This window comes from Oryzias latipes, chromosome 7 (assembly GCF_002234675.1).
Source record: "Oryzias latipes chromosome 7, ASM223467v1".
In the NCBI taxonomy this organism is placed as follows: Eukaryota; Metazoa; Chordata; class Actinopteri; order Beloniformes; family Adrianichthyidae; genus Oryzias; species Oryzias latipes.
Window position 1 is genome coordinate 1,615,048 of NC_019865.2, and position 18,586 is coordinate 1,633,633.

Here is an 18,586-nt window from a genome sequence, read left to right on the forward strand (position 1 = left end):
TTTTATCAGCAGCCATCGTTTGGAGTAAGAGCGTTCACTGAAGGAAACCAAACAACGTGAAGGCAAGAGAAGAGGAGCCGGAGGAGTTGACTGATTATGGCAGGAGGAATGTTGCACAGGCGACTCAGCATAAGGGATAACTGCAGAGTTCCTGTAAGTAAACATCAGAGTGCGTTCAGCTGCAGGCTTCTGCAGCTCCACTGCAGTAAGAACTCGAACAGGAGGACAGTCCTCCCCACACAGACACTGTCATCGCCTTCCATATGAACGTTTTGTTCCTGCTTTGTTCACATGTAACATAGCAGTTTATGGAGTCTGATGGATCTAGGTCCAAAGGAAGATCTCAGCCTCTCTGTGTGACACTTTAGTTCATTGTTGCATCCCATAGTACTCTTTTTTCATACAATTGTTTTCCTTTATAGTCTTATTATTTTTGTTCCATAGTTTTTTCCTCCCTCAGTTGTATTTTTTCATCCTATAGTTGTCTTTGTTCATCATATAGTTCTTTTTTCTTGCTATAGTTTTGTTTTTATATATTTTCATCGTATAGGTGTCTTTTATCGTCTTAACCTTTTTTTCCTCCTTTAGTCATTTTTCTTCAGGGTCTTTACTGTAAATGTAAAGAAATCAGTTGATCTGCTTAAAGCACGTTTGTGTATTTTTACTGAGATCCACAAAAGTCAAAGTCAAACTATGGATTTGAACAATAGTTGTTTTTTAAGCACATAAGTGAGAAACTATTTTTGTTTGTTCTTTGCAGATAAATGATCAGAGTTTGGTTCAGGTTTTTCAGTTTTTTCATCTCACTGACTGCAGCTCCTCCACCGTCAGATTCCAGCAGAAGACAAACAGCGGAAAAGTTCATCAGGTTGATGAAAACGCCCAGCAGGCCTCCGTGTGGATGGCCACTTTGTACGGTGTGGGTATTTGTCAAAATAATGTCCCGGTCTTGCCACAGAGGAATCTGCAGACCTGCATGAGTCGTGTTTCTCTGTGTCTGAAAGTCTTCCTGTTTATGCTGCCGCTGATCTCTCTGGGGTGTCGTGAACAGGCCTCTACATGCGGCCACATCAGCGCTGCCGCTCGACACGCCGCGCCTTCAATTGAACTCTGCTTGTTTCCGTAATGATTTGGGACTTGTCCCAAACCAACCGTTTTTAAACAATGTAGTGCATTTTCCTTGAATTGAGGTTGTGAAAAAGACTAATCCTGCATGTCAGCCAAACACAAACAACAAAAACCTTCATCAGTTCCTGTCTGAGAAGAATCCTCTAGATCCAGTGACCAGAAACCATCAGTATCACAGAGCTCTGACAAAGAACAAACCAGGCCATAGAGGAAGAAGAGATCTGAAGGAGAATAATAATAATATTTATAATAATAAAATACGCTCAAAGCGCCACACTTGTGTCCATTATTCATTCACTCTTCATTCATACTTCTTGATGGTAGAGGCATGGCTGCCAGTTCGCACCTACGGTCCTTCTGACCATCAGCGGGATCAGTAGTAGCCGTGGTTACATGGGCAAAATATCTTGATCGGATAAATGGTCGGATTAAAATTCAACCGTGCACATGGGATCAGAAAACCTTTTTCCGATTGGAACAAACGTTCACATGGGTCACACTTTCGGTCGGAATAAATCATTTGGGCATGCGCAGTAGTGTTGAAAATACCAGAAAAGGAAATGAGTCCCACACTAAACAAACCTTTGCTCTCATATACATTTATGCAGCAGCTCAGTAATATACGAGACAATCTTCCAAACGTGCTTTTATTTATGTTATTAGCATTATGAAGCGCCTGTTCGCTCATCGTTTTATTTTTAATCCGTGTGGTCAGTGCTTTTTTGTGGAAGAAGAACGCAGCTCCCAGGAGAGGCTAACACACGCTAACAACATAAGCCTTGTTTGAACATAAAAATCCATGCGGGAAATCCCGCAATCTGCATCTTGGCTGCACGTAAATATGTGGAATAACATCAGCCTTTATTTTATCTGGACACGACTGGAAACACATCCATGTGATTGTTTGAACGGTTTCTAAGGACTGAGCGACATTTCTGCTTTTAAAAGTTCGCACACCGCCCAAAGCCGCTGTGTGAGCTGGAAGTCCGAGCTCTGCTCAAACACACGGTTCTCCTGCGTCCGGCAGACGCTAACCCAGAGCGGCGGGATGGATCGCAATCCGAAGTCTCCCACACATAACCAAACGACAAAAAAGCACACGTGACAAAGCGTCCTCCCTCCCCTCAAACACAAAGTTATTAATCCAGCTGCTCTGCTGAGACACAGTTTGTTCGGTCCACCGGCACCCGGGCCTGGGCCGCGCAGGGTCCAGACGTCACGGGCACGAAGCGCTCCTCCCCAGCACCCCCCCGTGAGGGGCGTAAAAGAGTGGATGGGCGCTTCGTACCGGGCCTCCGCAGAGTAGCCAGTCGGTCCTGTTTGAGCTCCAAAGCTTTCTCTGGAGCAAAACACCGTCTATGCGTGACGTTAAACCAGAGCAGTAGTGACACACTCTGCTGATCAGAATGAACCGTTTACATGCACAACGATCGGATCAACAATCGGCATAACCCACCTATCTCAATCAGAAAGAAAATTTGATCCGAACGAGTCTGATCGGGGCAGAGTATTCCTAACGGCGTGTTTACATGACGCATTTTTCTTCCGATCAGGCGTTCTTTCCGATTACTTTTGCCCATGTAAATGCATTCATGCACATTCATGCTGGTAGGCAAGGGCCCCCACTGGGTGATGTTAATTGCTCGCCATTGATATGGTAATTGCCCCCAGTACCATTGTTTATTCGAACCCTGGATTCCTGCCTACCCAGCTGATAGGGTTGGATCAGCCACACTCTGAGGAAGCAAACATCCAACATCACCCATCAGGCCTGGAATCCGAAGGAGAAGAGAAAACGAGGAAGACCAAGGAACACGTGGAGAAGGAACCTGGAGGCTGATGTCAATAAGACCGGTCACTCCTGGAGGGCGCTAGAAAGGATCGTTGGGACGGTAAACGATGGCGGGGAGCTGACGATGTTCTCTACCCAACCAGAGGAAAAGGACGGACAGTGGACTGACTGACTGAAAGGACCGTCCGGGACCGAAGACGATGACGGAGAGCTGAGGATGACCTATACCCAACCGGAGGTACAAGGACGGACGATCGACAGACCGACCGATTTATGAATGGCCTAAATAGGATCCATTGGCCTCAAAATCATTGAACACACAACAAGAAATGAGCAACCGCGGCAGGGCCACCGTTGGACAAGAGCATCTAGTTGTAATGGTCGAAACGCTCAATGATTACTTCTGATGATGTGTGCTCTAAATGGGATGGCAGAGTAGACCAAAGTACTGCAGGTGCATTCTGGGCCACAATGCTTTGAAACTTAGTTCCATCATTAGTTCAACACAATCTCATGTATTTTAACCCAACCCTCACAGAACGTTTAAGCCCTCTTGTGGGGCACCCTCGGGGCAACTTCCTTTATTTTCATCGCCTAACCCTAACCAGAGGACACTTTTTTTTAAACATTTGGGCTACTGCAACCCAAATCACAAATCCATGAAAAATGAACCTGGTGTTTGTTGAACTTTGTTAATCTTAAACCTCTTGGCCACTTTTGACAAAGAAAAAGAAAGTTTCAGCCAAATCCATCATAAATCAGCAAAAATTCCCCCCTGTGGCTGAGCGGCACGTGCGATTGTGCTTTAAAACTTACAATGGATTACTCATTTCAAAGCAGACAGACCAGACAAGTTCAAACACGACACATCCTTCTCTGTCTCAATCTCACCAAAAGATAATATGGTTCTCCTCATGTGTGAGCTTAAACCAGAACCGAGCGGACCGCGCCACCTGTGTGTGCACTCCAACCAGAAGGGACAGGAAGTGGACAGACCGCTCAACGTGCACAGCAGACCTCCAACGGCTTGAAGGTGTGACGGCTGGCAGCGGATGTGGATGACACATGTTTGTGTTAACAAGCAGGATGGGCCTTGCAGCGAGCCTGTCATCCGCCTGTCTGAACCCTGTGGCTTGTTTCACACCTGGAAGGGCAAAATTTGCACCTGAGCCGTTCTCAGACTCGTCAGACCGACTGAGCGCGCAGGCTTTTGTGTTCCCGCCGCTTTTGTCTTCCATTCACAGCAAGCAGACACAAGTGGGGTTGGAGGGCTTTCTGAAAAAAGTTGGATAAGCTGCCAGCCCCCCCTCCATCCGAACCTGCCCCGACAGATTCCTTTGAGGATCCACTTGTAATTAGAAAACATCTAAGCTTATTTAAACCTCTGAAAATGTCCCAAAAGGGACTCCCATTTGCATCCAAACCTCCTCTGCCAGCAGCACACATGTGTGGGCTTGAGGAGGAACTCTTGTTATTGTTTACAGATGGGTTACCAAGGGTGAAATGCAGCAGGGACTGCTCAGGAGAAAGTCAGGAACAATAAAAAAGTGGCTCATGAAGGAGCAGAAGAGGAGATGGACAGTCCAGCTGCAACCCAGAGAGACCAGAATGCTCGAGTTGGAAAGATGGAATGAAGAAAAGTCAGCCAAATCAGAGAGTTGCAAATCCTTTCGGGAAGCAGGGGCAGGAAGACCAAAAAGGGCAAATGAGAGACACTTTTTACCCAGCGCTGGGTTGGACGTGAGAGGAGCTCGTGACGTCCAGAGGCCCGTCTTCCCAAAACCCGCCTAAGCACTCTGAGAACTCGGACTTGGATGAGTCACAGCCACTGACCTTTCTAATGTGGCTTCTAAACAAGGAGAGGTTCTAGGATTTCTAAGGACCTTTTGGGGCTTTTCTCCAGCAGTGTGTTGTGTTGGTGGATGAATGTCCTCAACACACTGCAGGAGAGCGTTTGAATAACTGGGAAACAGTGAATCCCCTTTTCTCCTTCCAAACTTTGGAGCACAAAGCAGAGTTGTAGTCACGAATTCCTCCTTTAAAAATGTTGGAAGCAGCTGATGGAGTCTTCCCAGAGGACGTCAGGCCCATTAAAGGTTTCTCACATGCTGCTGAAGTGAGCCCCGCGTGGACTGTTAAAATCCAAATGTGCTTTTTGTCATAAATTACGGGTCTTTTTAGCTGCAGCTGCTAGATAAAAACAAACGTGTGACCCTAAATCTTCAGGCGACTGTTCCCATGCTTCATGCATACACTTATCAATTAATAACACTGCTTGAAAGGTAATCCCATTTAAAAACTAAAAACATGCTCCTCTCAGTCCTCTGCACAGAAAGACCATTGTAAGAGCAGCCCCTTAAAGCCAGGCTGCACCAGTTGTGGAGCAGAGCTCCAGTGACCCAACTTGGCAGAACCGGAGGAGGCCTTTGACATTTTACTGTGGAAACTTGCAGTGGGTGTTGGCCCCATCAGTGCGGAGACTCGCCGGCTGATGAATACTGCAAAACAGATGTCCTAACTTCAGAGATTCCCTCCAGTTCTGCTGTGAGATAGCAAACAGGCATGGCAGCTTTGATCAACATGAAAATAAACAACCAGATTTGGGAAACGACCCAGTCGATGGATATTGATTTGTGCAACTTGATAGATTTGTATTCGAATAGCAGAGTAAGTTGATTTGAATTGTTGTTTGTTGCATTTTGAACCAGCATCGTGCTTCTTGAAGCCACAGATGAGATCTCAAATGAACGAAAATGGAACAATCAAGGGAGAGGTTTCATGTATGCAGACGGTGTAAACCTGCTGAGCACAGGATGCTGGCGCTGGTGGCAGGAAAACGTCTCAGGAGGAGGTGAGCGCTGCTCAGGAAGGCAGTGGTACTTACTGTAGCTCTGCTCTCATCCTGTTGGTGGGAATTCCCTCCCTGTCAGTATTTTTAGTTTACCAGCCATCATGAATCATAAAAATATGTCGAGGCATCAAAAAGAGTCCAGTGGTTCATTTTTTATCTGTTGTCATGTGCCAGACACGTCTAGATGTACATTCTGCTACTTGTTTGGTTCTTCAAAATGTCTTGGATCGCTAATCTGTCCATCTTGTTTTGTGTCCTCTTGTTTTCAGTGTTCTCCAGAAATACCAGAGACTGGCAGAAACTTTGATTTGCATTCCTGTGTGCAGCTGGCTGCTCTGCAGCAAAAATCTGACTACAGAATTTCCTCTAGGAGCTAAAGTTACACGAAGCTCTGACCGAGGCTGCTGTGGGAGCCTTTAGGGCTTCACTCTGGTTTCACAGTTGTCACACCCCGAATCTTGCATTGAGCAAAAATGTCATCAACTATTCCCACTCGTCATCTCTGGGTTTGTCTCTCCTCCCGTTGAGGCTCTCAGGGCATCTCCGTCTGTTTGCTGCCATGAAGCTTTACTCGGTGACTATATGTGTGTAGAGGCGGCGTTCTGAGTCTCAGCTGGGTTCAAACGCCCATGTGGGGCTAAAGTCCTGAAAACAGGTAAGCCACTGCACACCCGAAGGCGAACCAACATGCTCACGTGTTTGTGTTCACAGATGTGTGGGTACATGTGCCAGAACCATGGGGGGGTGGGTGAAGGTAAAGAAGACAGGAAGTGTGGTTCTTTACCATCATTCCACCATCATGCGACCATCGTCTCTGAGGGCCGCATGTGAGAGCCTGTGGTGCCGCCCAACACAACCTGCAGGGAAATGAGGTTCTGAGAAGAGTGAAAACACACGGTAAAGCATCAGGGAACCCGTGAGACCGGCCCAAATGTTCCGTGACGGATCCTCGCGGCTGTCTTACTCGTGTATGTACCAGAGCCAAACAAGGCGAAAGTCGCCGCCCGCCGCTGTAATTATGTGCTTGTACATGTCTCCTGTGTTTTCCTGCAGTTGATGGTTGGAATGAAGCAGAACTCAGACAAAGCTGTCACAACGCTTCCCAATCACTGCCTACACTGCTGTGTTCTTCACAACACACTTTTGTGTGTTTGCTGAGGGCGTGCTCTGTTGTCGGCGTCTCGCTGGAACAATACAAGTTTCTGGACAAAAATGCATCACGGAGGAATCCTTTTGTGTGGTCCCACTTGAATTTTTCCATTCTCTTCCATTCCTCCCACTGCCTTTTTGTCTGTCTGTGCTCACACACACACACAAACACACACCCATGCACACAAACTGTGTTCATATTTTCCACGCCAAATCCTCCAGTTGTGACTTCATGCAGACCCTGCAGGCTCAAGGATCCACTTTTTCCCGCTTTAAACTCTTGCGGCGTATTTCAGATTAGAAGGCTTCAGGTTGTTGACCTTTGAATTAGTCTAAACACTTGTTTACTTTCTCCTGCCGGAGGCTGTGAGCCATTTCATTTCAGTGATTCACACCCAGATGTTGAAATGTCAGAAGTATTTTGTGGTTTCTGGATTTTTAATTAATCTCTTGGGTAATCTGCACAATCAGTAATCGCTGCTGGTTTTTAAGTCAGAAGAACCAAATCACGAAATCTTTATTCTAGAGTAACTTGATCTGAAGCTGCTAAGAATATTTGGAAACAAAAATGTAAAGTCAATCTGTGTTCAAATCATGAAGAGATTTAAGTGACTTGATGCAAAGCCCAGGTTTCTGTTTTTTAAAAAAGAGAGGAAGATTTATTGTATCAACTCTGATGAGATTCAAACTGCTGAAACCTGGATGGTGAAAATGTTTTCTATTTTTAAAAACTCGAAAGGAACTCTGGAGCCAGAAGGAAACGAGAAGCTGCTTTCTGAGCAGAGTCCAGCTCAGCCAAAGCGGAAGTTCATGTGGCTGTCCTTCAAAATAAATGAGCGTTAAAAAAAAAAGTGAAGTAGTTTCTGTGTGGAGTTTGCATGTGTGGGTTCAGTCCAAAAACAGACTTCATAGGTTCACAGCTGTCTCTAAATTGTTGGTTGTGGTTGTGTGTCTGTGTGGACCTCTGCTGGACTGGGAAACCGTCCAGGTTGAACCCCACCTTTACCTGAGAGTGTACCCAGGTAAACTCCAGTAACCCCAAACCCTAAACGGGATAAGCAGGTTAAAAAGATGGATTGATTATGGAGACACATACGTTTCACAAAAAACTTATATTATCCCGGAAATGTTTATGACTGTCAGTCACTTTTATTTGGTGCATAAAGATGGAGCCTGCCATGTTTTACTTTGTCTATTTCAGCTGAATGAAGATTAGCATATTTGTTAAACAACACTTTAGTCACCCCAAACTTCATAAATGTCAACTATTGTAGATTCATTTATTTCTAAATTGAAGATTTGTGTTGGGATTTAGCTAAATTTAAGATTGTATATTTCTATTCCTTAGATACATTTTTTTCCTTGGATTTTTTTAATGTAATCTCATGAGTTGTGTTTAATTGGTTGAATGCTATAAAGCTATAAAGGATTCAGTCCATTGTTTTCCGGCTTCTCTTTCTTTATTATAGGATCTTTTTTTTGCCACTTAACTCCTTCTACAAATTTTCAGCTATTTTAACTGTTCAACTATTCAAATGTTCACCCCTTTAGCTGTTTTCAACTATGGTTTTTGGTCCTTCAAATCCTTGAACTTTTCAAGATATTCCAGGATTTTTGCCTCCATTGAAATACATGGGGAATCATTGGTGCAGAAGCTCGCTGGTTTGAGACCCGACTCTGGCATTTTTCACAAAAACATATTTTTTGTTATTGTGCTGTTTTCACTTTATTTATGGTCAACTTTGATAATTTCTTTATTTTTGCTAATTATTACCCTTTAAGTTTCAATTCATTCAGCAATATAGCATTCAACCCTGCATTTTTTTCTGGTTCATTTTCAGTTTCAGTTCATTTTATGATTTCTTCTGTCAATTCTAAATGTGTAAACTCAAAAAACACATGAATTGTTTTCCTTTCTCAGAAAATAACAAGATAGAATAAAAGCGAAAACCTGTGTTTCTTTCCCCCCATAAAACCCCTCTGTTTCTAATAGTTCACATTTATAATATTTCGTCATCTTATTACCAACATGCAGTCTTTACACCCGCATGGTGGATCGGACATGGTTTTCAATCCCGAATCTTATTTTGAAAGGCGTTCCGGGAAGCTCGCGCGCTCGTTGCGTGGAGACGCGCGTTTGTGCGTAAACTTTGCGCCCACGTTCTGCAGGTTGGACTTTCAGATTGAGCGCTCACTGTCTCCGGGTCCGCAGCGCTCGGGAGGGGGTTCTGCTGAGCGGAGTAGAACCTCGGTGTAGAACCCGTTGGGGTCAGCGCGGGACTTCTGCCTCGTGCCTTCTGCCGCGCGCTCTTGAGCCGCGCGGAGTGCAGGACTCCAGGATCCACCCGGGATCTGCTGTGGATCTGGTCAGTCTCCGTGATGGATCCACGAGTGCTGACATGGGTGATCTGTTTGCTCCTGCGCTGGACTGCAGCTCAGAAGTCCCTGGAAGGTAAAAGATTCTTCTGGTTCCAAGATTTTGTGTTTTTAAATACTAATATTTCCGTTTTAGCGCTTGGATTTAAAGCCGCTTTTTGTCTTGGAGAAACCTGAATGGATTTTTTTTGGGTTACACAAAAAACTTTTGGTTCCAAAGTGCTGCAGAGGATTGTGGGGTGGAGATGGATCAGGGTGGGGCTGGTGTCACACCCACGTTGGCTGTGAAATGACATCTGATCAGAACTTCCAGCCTCTGGCGGCGTTTTCCACACGCAGGGCGGACACGCGTGTCTGTGGTGATCATTGGCGTCTTTTGATGCTTATGGTTTTGGAGACAAAGATTCAGAACTGTCTGATTTCTAACAATGTTTAATCACAAAACATCATTATATTTTTATTTTCTATGATCAGAAATGATCTTTAGCACTTTGAGGTTTCATTTAATGAAACTTGCATTATAATTTTTTTTTATTATTATTAGTATTCTGCAAACCAAAAATATCACCAAGTATTTGTCTACTTTCTACTTTAAATATAGTTTTCACTGGTTAGACAAAACTTGTAACTTTTCAATAAGGCGGAACAATTTGCTGAGACAATTGTAAACCTAAATGAGTCATGTCATCTTAAAACAATCTTCATTTAAGTTTTATTAAAACTATTTTTCGACTCATAATTTTCATATAATTGTGACCACCTTATCTTATTGGTGTAGAAATAAGGTGGATTAATGTGGTGCGTAAAATATGATTTTTGTTTTTTTGTTGGCTGAAAAAGCATAAACATGTTTGTATGTCTACAAAATATACTTTAAAGATATTATACTTTATTTATATACTTAAGTATGAGCTATTTTCCAGATTAAATTATGGATTAAAAGAGCAGAACTTCCAAATTTATTTTAGGAAATCTCACCAAGACAAATGAGCTTTATTGGCAGATTTTTTAACACGGCAAAACATCCTTAACTGTTTTGTTAACTTGTTTTCAAAAGGACATTTTTTTCCAGTTAATTTTCTCCAGACACATGACAACAAGAGCAGTCAGCTGTTTGGGGCACATTTCCTAAACCCTTCAGATTAAGCCCTTAATGGGGGGGGGGGGGGGGGTTGCTTTGGTGTCTCCATTTATGGAAACGTTTGATAATTCTGTAATTGTTCAGTAAATTTAAGCACTTCAAGCTTCAAATAGTATTAAAGAAAGCCAAGTTTTGCCTGATAAAGGAGGACAAACATAATTCGTTAAAGATGTGTCTGCAGATATGATGAGGCCCACACTCCTATATGTGTTGCGGTTACTGTAGGATTTATTACCTTCTGGAGGTGATTTACTGTGTGGTTAATGTGCTCACATAGGTGTTAAACTCCCATAATGCCGTGTCCTTTTACTGGAGGCTGTATGAGCAGTTTCGTCTATCGCGTGGCTCAGGCATGAATCAATCTGATGGGAGTGCGATGGCAGCAAAAATCGGGTTTGTAGATTAACGCATATCGGCTCAGACGAGGGGCTGCAGCGTGGAACCAACCTCCTCGTTCCAAAGTCCAAACAGCAGGAAAAATGTAAGGATTTGGTCAAATGTATGGAAAGCCGTCAGCGTGGTATCTGCGAGGAAAGTCGCCACCTTAAGAGTTTTCAGAAGAAAACAAGAGCAGAAGGCTGTCAGCGTGCCTCATGTGAGTCCTGAAGTCTTGACTCAGAGTCCAGTTTGTGTCGCATATTTCTGTTGTTTTATCTTTTTAAGTTATTTTCTGAGATTTAAGGTGGTGGTGGGGTGGTGGTGGTGGTGTGCTCAATCTCAACCCTTGCAGTCAAATATTTATCTTAGATTTTGTCTGCGTTTCTGCTTCTCGTGTCATTTCTCTGCACTGAGCACGCACATCCCACATTCCTGGCCGCCTCTCGCATGGAACTGCCTGTGCTCACTCCGCTCTTCATTCCTCACCTTAAGCCTCTTCATATCTCCTCCTCCCCCTCCACCTGGCCTTTTTACTTATCAAGTGAGTTTCTGTATGATAAAGTCTAAACAGAGCGGCTCAGATGCCTTTATCCAAACTTCTGAGGAACCAAAAGGCGTGGTTCCTGTTTGTTTAGAGTTCTTCTTATCTGATCTGAAACTGTCCAGATTGACTCCAGACCTTCTGATCCTATGTTTGTTTGTTTAAACCTTTCCATTTTAACACTGTAAGATGGACTTTAAAAAAAAACGACTGGTCACGGAGGAAGGGTGGGTTTACTTAAAAGGCAGGACTTGTGGAAAAACTGAGACTTAAATCAAATCATGGAGGAGATCCATTTTTTATTCACTGACTTGGCCTCTTGTTTTGTTTTCCTCCACAGTGCTAAACTGCTGTGAGGGTGATGTCCTCTTCCTGGTGGACTCTTCAGGAAGCGTGTCCTCCTATGAGCACGCCCGCATGCTGGCTTTCCTCTCCGAGCTCCTCCTCCCCTTTTCACTGGGACAGGAGCAGGTGAGGGTCGGACTCCTGCAGGTGGGCACCAAGCCACGCCTCGAGTTTGGCTTCGACACATTCAAGCGCCAAAGCGGTCTCCAGGGGGCTCTGAAGAGCATCAGGCCTCTGAGGGGGGATACCAACACCGTGGAGGCGCTGAAAATGGCAAAAGATGTGTTGCGTAAAAGAGCGGGCCGCGGGGGCGGGTCCGGGCTCCCGAGGGTGCTGGTTTGGATGACTGACGGGGTTAAACCAGGGGATGTTGTTGGACCTATGGCGGAGCTGCGGGAGGAGGGCGTGGCAGTGCTGGTGGTGTCAACGGGGCATGGAAACTATCAGGTTTTGAGGCAGGTGGTGAGCCCCCCCACTGACAGCCACTTGCACTTTGTGGACATCGACGACATGAGCATCATCACGGATGAGCTGCGGGACGCCCTGATTGGTGAGTCCGAGGCCATTGGTCAGTCTGGGGTCACACATGCAGAGATGTTGGGAAAGGAAACTATGGAGATGCTTTTTAATAAATGAATCATCCTAAAGCTCAAGAGCTTTTACAGCAGATATGAAGCTGTGGTACAACAATCAGAAAAAAAATGACACAAAGGTGTTTAAAAACCAAAGGGAGGGGGAGGGGGAGTGAACTAATACAAACTTTACAAAAAAACACTTTCAAATGAAGCCAAAAGTGAAGGAACGTAAACTTCAGGAAATTAAAGTTTCTATGAAAATTCTATTTTTTGTCCCTGCCATCCTGTTTTTTGTCTCAGATTCTGAGGTTTTGTTTATATATATATTTTATTGGTTTATCGTTGGCAGTAATAAAGACTTGAAATTTCTCTTAAAAAAAAGACCAATTGATAAATAAGTAAAAGTGGGCCAGAATTTGGCTTATAACTGCTTTAATTGTGTTATTCTATATTGTTTTTTTCATTATTGTGAAGTGATCTGATTTCTGGCCAAGTTTCTCTGCCTCTTCACGTACTTTTCCAGAGTGTCTCTTAGCTGACAGTGGAGTGTACTGAATAAAATGGTATCGTCAGCATATTCTAGATCAGTCAGGTGAAAACAAACACTCCAGGGACTTGCTTGAAGACCCGGTACATCAAATGGTCTCTGATGCAGTTGAAGAGAACCAGAGGCGCCACAGAGCTCACCTGTGGCCCATAACATGTCTCCTTAGCATTAATACAGTATTGTGCACATATTATTACTGATATATTTGTTAAAAAGAGTGCCGTCAATCATTGAATGCAGTTCTTCATAAGGTCTGTAGCTTAACAGCTTCAGAGAAAGTGTTGCTGGGACATTTTTCTTCTCCGCGTCGTTAAAGTTTATTGTGTGTTTGATGCTGAAGCTGTTTTGTTGTTGCAGTAGCTGGGATGTTGACCGCTGTTTACTGTGCTTTGGATTAGGCTCGGTCCAAGAAGCAGCCCATTAAATATTCCATGTAGAAACGGAAAGTTTTTGATTCAGAGACAGGATTTTTACTCTCAACACCAAATCGATCCCCTCCTCCTTAAATCGAGTGTTGTTGTAAACAGGAAGCATCAAGCCTTCACTCTGACTAGCCGATTGACTCATGAGAAATGTGTTGCATTGAAACAGCTGCAGAGGCACCGGTGGCCTGTGCCGAGACCGGCCTATGTCCCCCTGATCCTCCCGCTCCTGAAGACAGCGGGTGGAAGCGAGCTGCTCGGATACCGAGGACGTCTGGCGTGTTTGACAGTCGCCACGAGATAGGCTGATCTATTCGTGGATTAGTTATTAAACGTTGCTCGATTCATCCTCCAACGCCATGTCAGACATGATCCACATATGTATTTATAGATCTAGACTTGGGGAGACGTCTCACGCTGGATTAGGTAACTGCTGTAATAATCAAACAGGACACATAAGCAGTTAGAAAGACCTGATCTGCATCTTTAAGTCAGGAGAACTGCATGAATTCTTGGTAACCGACTGAATCATTCATTAAATCCATTTTGGAGTTCATTTTTTCAGGCGTTTCTGTAGATTTCAAGTTGAGTGCAAAGTTTATTTAGAAGCTGAGTTTGTCTGTCTGGGACTTTACCACTCCCTCAAACATCTTTTTTTCTAATATTTAGTCTTGTGTTTTTCTTATAATAGAAGTTAAGAGCGCACATTAACATTATTTTGGTTTCTTTACACTGTTTCCTACAGAGATTCTCCGCGCCGAGCGCATCCAAGTCCGGGATATTTCCACGGATTCTGCCACTCTGCAGTGGCGCCCGGTTCTGTCTGGTCTGAGTGGATACTATGAAATCCGGGTCGGTCAGGTTCCGTCTGGAGGTGGCAGCGGAGGTGGACCCGGAACTAGTCCGAGTATTGGTGGTAGTCAGTACCAAAGAGTCACCCAGCCCGCAGGCTCCAACAGTGTGCGTTTGAGGGACCTGAAGCCGGAAACCACGTACGTCGCCACCCTGACCTCGAAGTCCAACGAGCAAGACTTCAACTCGCTCTCTGTCACCTTCACCACAAAGCCAGGTTGCTTCATTTTTTTGTCAGTAAAATATGGAAAAACTTTTATGGTCCATTAAAAAACATAAATAAATCCAGAGTTCCGTAACTTAAGGTTCCACTCCGATCACCTTCTGATATTTTCTCAGTGTTTTCATGATGATTATGCCGTTTTTAGCCAAAATCAGAAAACCTGTGTCGTTTTCCAGGACCTAGTTTCTGCAGAGCAGCAGAAAATACTCTTCTGAGTTGTGGCCGGGACTGTCGGGGCGCAAGTAAACCTCTACTGATGTCCTACCATCCCTTTGTTTATACTCTCTCCCGCTAGCTTACAGCCCCTCACACCAGTGTTTTTCAACCAGTGTGCCGCGGCACACCAGTGTGCCGTGGGAGATGGTCAAGTGTGCCGTGAGAAATTGCCCTCATTAACTGATCTAAAAGCAATTACCATCTCCAGGAAATCAGCTCTTTGTTCATCCAAACAGGCCCTGATAAAACACTGAGAAGTTAAGAATATGAAATATTCTTGTTAAAATAAAATATGTCCAACACAAGAGGCCCTCAGCTCTCATCTGTTTGCCTAGCTGTTGGACAGGACAAGTTAAAAAAAAAAAAAAAAAAAAAAAAAGAATATGAAATATCATAAAATACTTTTTTCTTTGTGTTTATATGATTCTATTAAAGACATTTTGATAACAATAACGGGATACCGCGATTTAGCTGCAGCTATAACTGTGTAAGGAAAAGTCTCGCCCCTTTAACTGTCTCCACCAATCATTCTTGAAGGCTTAATCACATGTCATCAGTCTGACCAATCAGAAGTGGTTAAAGTATTCACTTCCTTGTTTCGATTTAGCGCAAAAAAGTCTCTCTGTTCTAACAAAAATACCAGCTAAAGCTCGTCTTTAGCGGTGTAGCTTTCCACAGAATCTGGTATCAGACTGGAACAAGTGAACAAAACCATGAAGCTCAAAGACGCTGGTCTTTCCGCGGTCGGCGGATTATGGGCACTACATCTCCCATGATGCAGTAAAATGACTGTTTTAGCGCACAATGAGTCTCTCCTCTTAACGTCTTAAAACAACGAACACACATCAAACAGTTTTTGAATCTTTTGACTTAATTTTTAATACATCTTTTAGAAAAAACAGCTGCAGCTTCCAGCTTTTTCTGCAACATTTATCACAAAAATGCATGTGAGATTGCAGAGCGGCTGTAGATCAATACAGACTGAGCTTTTTCTTTTTTTTTATTTATCTATTTTTTTGGATGCTGGTGTGCCGCGGGATTTTTGTCAAGGTTAAAGTGTGCCGTGGCTCAAAAAAGGTTGAAAAACACTGCCTCACACAATCAACCTAATATTAGCGGTGCAACAAAAATGGCGAGCAATATCGTAGCTATCCAGCCGTACAGTTTGAATCCAGATTCCAGCTCAGACAAGGAAAACAAAGACGTTCATGGATCTATTTGTATGTAAGAGGATGCATCAGAATGGAGCAGAGCAAGGAGCTTGAGGCTCCGCCCATTGCAATTTTTATGTGACAACTTGGAGATTCCTTTAAATGATTTTTTTCATCTGCTCTTGATTCATCACGATTTGATTAAAGAAGTACTCAGAAATGCAATTTTAAGCTTAATTTTCTTCATAAATGTTCACCGTAGTCATAAAAATGCTACTAGAACTTGATAAAAACACCATTTTCATTGGAGCTGGTCTTTCACAAGACAGGGCGATGTGAAGCTGGTTTTTCTCTGAATATCTTCAGTTTGGAAATTGAAGATGCTGAAGGAACTGTGTCTCCCTCCACTCAGAGGTGCTGAGCCCAGCTGTGGTGACGGTCTCCGAGTCGGGGCAGACCAGCGTTCGGGTCAGTTGGGGTCCTCTTCAGCCGGACACGGTCACAAGTTACCTGATCGAATACTCTGCCCTGCCTGGAGGGAAGCTGCAGACCGTCAGAGTGGACCCCAGGCAGAACTCCACTCTGCTGAGGGGCCTCCAGGCTGACACCACGTACCTGGTGACGGTCAGCGCTCGGCACGCCTCAGGAAAGGAGAAGGCCATGTCTGTCAAAATGTGTACTCAAGAAGGTGAGCAATGGGACTTCAATGGCCCGTGGTCTGTTTACCTGACGCTGATCAAACACAGGCAGGGAGAAGTTGCTCTGAGCTGTAAGGGGGCCACAGACGGCCCGTCTCTTCTGGATCTTCGAAGCATGCTCCGACTGATAGCGCTCGGTCTCCTTCTACAGTTACTCCGGCCCTGGCGGACCTCCAGCTGACCACTGTGGGAAGTGATTCGGTGCAGGTGGACTGGAAGGCCAGCGCACAGGGCTTGAGGGGTTACTGGCTCACCTGGGAGGGACAGCAGAGCTCTGTACCTGGCCGGCACTCCTCCCTCTATTTGCCACCTGACTCCCGGTCAACAAGGCTCACGCACCTCCCCCCGTCCTCCAGGGTGTGTGTGTCGCCCATTTACCAAAGCGCACGTGGAGATGGACTGTGCTGCACGGCACAGTTTCCGTCAGGTGAGCCGAGTCGTTTAATGGCACGAATAAATGAATGTGGTCTGCGACTGTCAATCATTGTCATTCTATCCTATAGATTTCTGATTCGACAACATGTGTCATTGTATTTACTCCTTTAAAGCGCAATTGTCAGTTTTTCTGGTTAAAGTTTTTCAAATTAGACCAAATCTGTCAACATGTCGGCATATGAAAACATCTAAAACGTGTTTTTAAAGCTTTGTTTTTGCCCGACACTTGCATGCAAAAGTCTCAGCAGTCTCCCTTTTCCCCCCTCAGAGTCGCTGTCGTATGGTTACCAGTCCTAGCAGAGCAGAATGGGAGGTGCACCTTTCCAAACATGGAGGGAGGAGGGGGAGAAAGGAAGAATGCTGACTTCCATCCATGAATCCGTTGCGTTCCTCTTCCTTCTGTGGACATTCAGCAGGAGAAGCGGTTTGGCTCCCCGAGCTCTCATGTGGAAGCCAGAGACTGTGACAGTCTGGCCAAAAGTCGACTGCTACAACCTGCAAAGCAGAAAACGTTACTTTTTTTTTACATTTCTGTTTTTTTCCTTTAGTATGCAAGAAATGCTTAATGTTAGAAATGCAAGCTTAAGGGAGTTTCTGGGTCTGTTTTGCAGAATCGCTGCAGTGCATCCTGGGAAAGTTAATGTTTTACATGGATTTGTTTTGGAAAAAAAAACTTTGCACCATGTGCACACCACATGCGCAACGTCTTTTAACGCACACAGAAACATCTGAAATGCATTTACAGGGCATTCTGTACATGCTGAAATGCTTCGCCTCTTACCACATCTTTTAATTCTTAGGGCTTGTGTGCGCCGCGCAGAGCAGCAAACTAAATCCAGGGCTTAGAAAATGTTTTTTTTTTCTCTTTGGAACACAGAGGATCCAACTGTTTTGAATTGAGAGAGGATGTCTTCTCATACAACACAGATGTGTGTGACTGATTTGTTGATTTCTATTAAAAAAAGTTCTATTCATATTTATTTATCTAAAAGTTATAGGCAGGACAATTCTAAATTTGGAGTCTTTACTGAAATGTTTACTGGATGTAGAGCCTGACTTTGCTGCCCCCTACTGTAAGAAGGTGTTGTGGCCCACTGCTGACCTTTTGCTTCATCCTGAGGATGTTTCTTGACCTCCATTCAGAACTACCACTATATGTGTATATGTATAAGCTGTAAATAAATATTACAGTATGTATCAGTGTCAGTAAGTGACTTTTAAAAAAATGTTATTACCACATAGGGGTCAACTTTTTATTTTTAAAAATTAAAAAACAGCTGTTTTGCTCAGCTGGGTGTGAATTATTTTGAAATTGAAGAACTTTAAAAAAAGGTTTTCTGCCCTGAATCAATAACCCCAGCATGCATTCGTTTTCTACGCCCTCTTGGTCCTTTCTGGGGTCACGGGGGTGCTGGAGCCTGTCCTAGCTACTGTCGGGGAGTGTGCGGTTCTTTCTGGATGTCCATTGTAGGGCCACAAAGGATCCATTTAGAGAATTGTGGCTTATATGCAGTATATTAAATTTTAACACAATCTTTTGTGTGATGCTCTTTTTGTTTTTGCATGAAAAAGGTCAAGTATACAATGAAAAGTATAGGATTTGCTTGAGATAAGATGAACTTTAATAATCCGTAGGGAAATTTAGTTGTTAAAACAACCCTGGGGTTTAGGCATCAAGATGCAAAGAAATTAAATATTCAGATGTGCAAAAATTAAAATTTACATACTTTAAAATATCATAGACAAGCTAAGTCATGTGGTGTGAA

General features: G+C 44.0%; 1 protein-coding gene and 1 long non-coding RNA gene across 2 annotated transcripts; both read left to right on the forward strand.

The window, feature by feature from the left end:
• Positions 1-2,879: 2,879 nt before the first annotated feature.
• Positions 2,880-8,013, forward strand: LOC110015318. Its single transcript, XR_002290497.2, has 2 exons — positions 2,880-5,771; positions 6,041-8,013. It is a non-coding gene; the product is annotated as an uncharacterized LOC110015318 (long non-coding RNA).
• Positions 8,014-9,069: 1,056 nt separating this feature from the next.
• On the forward strand, positions 9,070-18,355 carry vwa1 (von Willebrand factor A domain containing 1). Its single transcript, XM_004070255.4, has 6 exons — positions 9,070-9,372; positions 11,697-12,251; positions 13,991-14,314; positions 16,100-16,375; positions 16,537-16,812; positions 17,089-18,355. The coding sequence occupies exons 1-6, from the start codon at positions 9,300-9,302 to the stop codon at positions 17,115-17,117; spliced, it is 1,533 nt and encodes a 510-aa protein (XP_004070303.1). The 5' UTR covers positions 9,070-9,299; the 3' UTR covers positions 17,118-18,355.
• Positions 18,356-18,586: the final 231 nt, after the last annotated feature.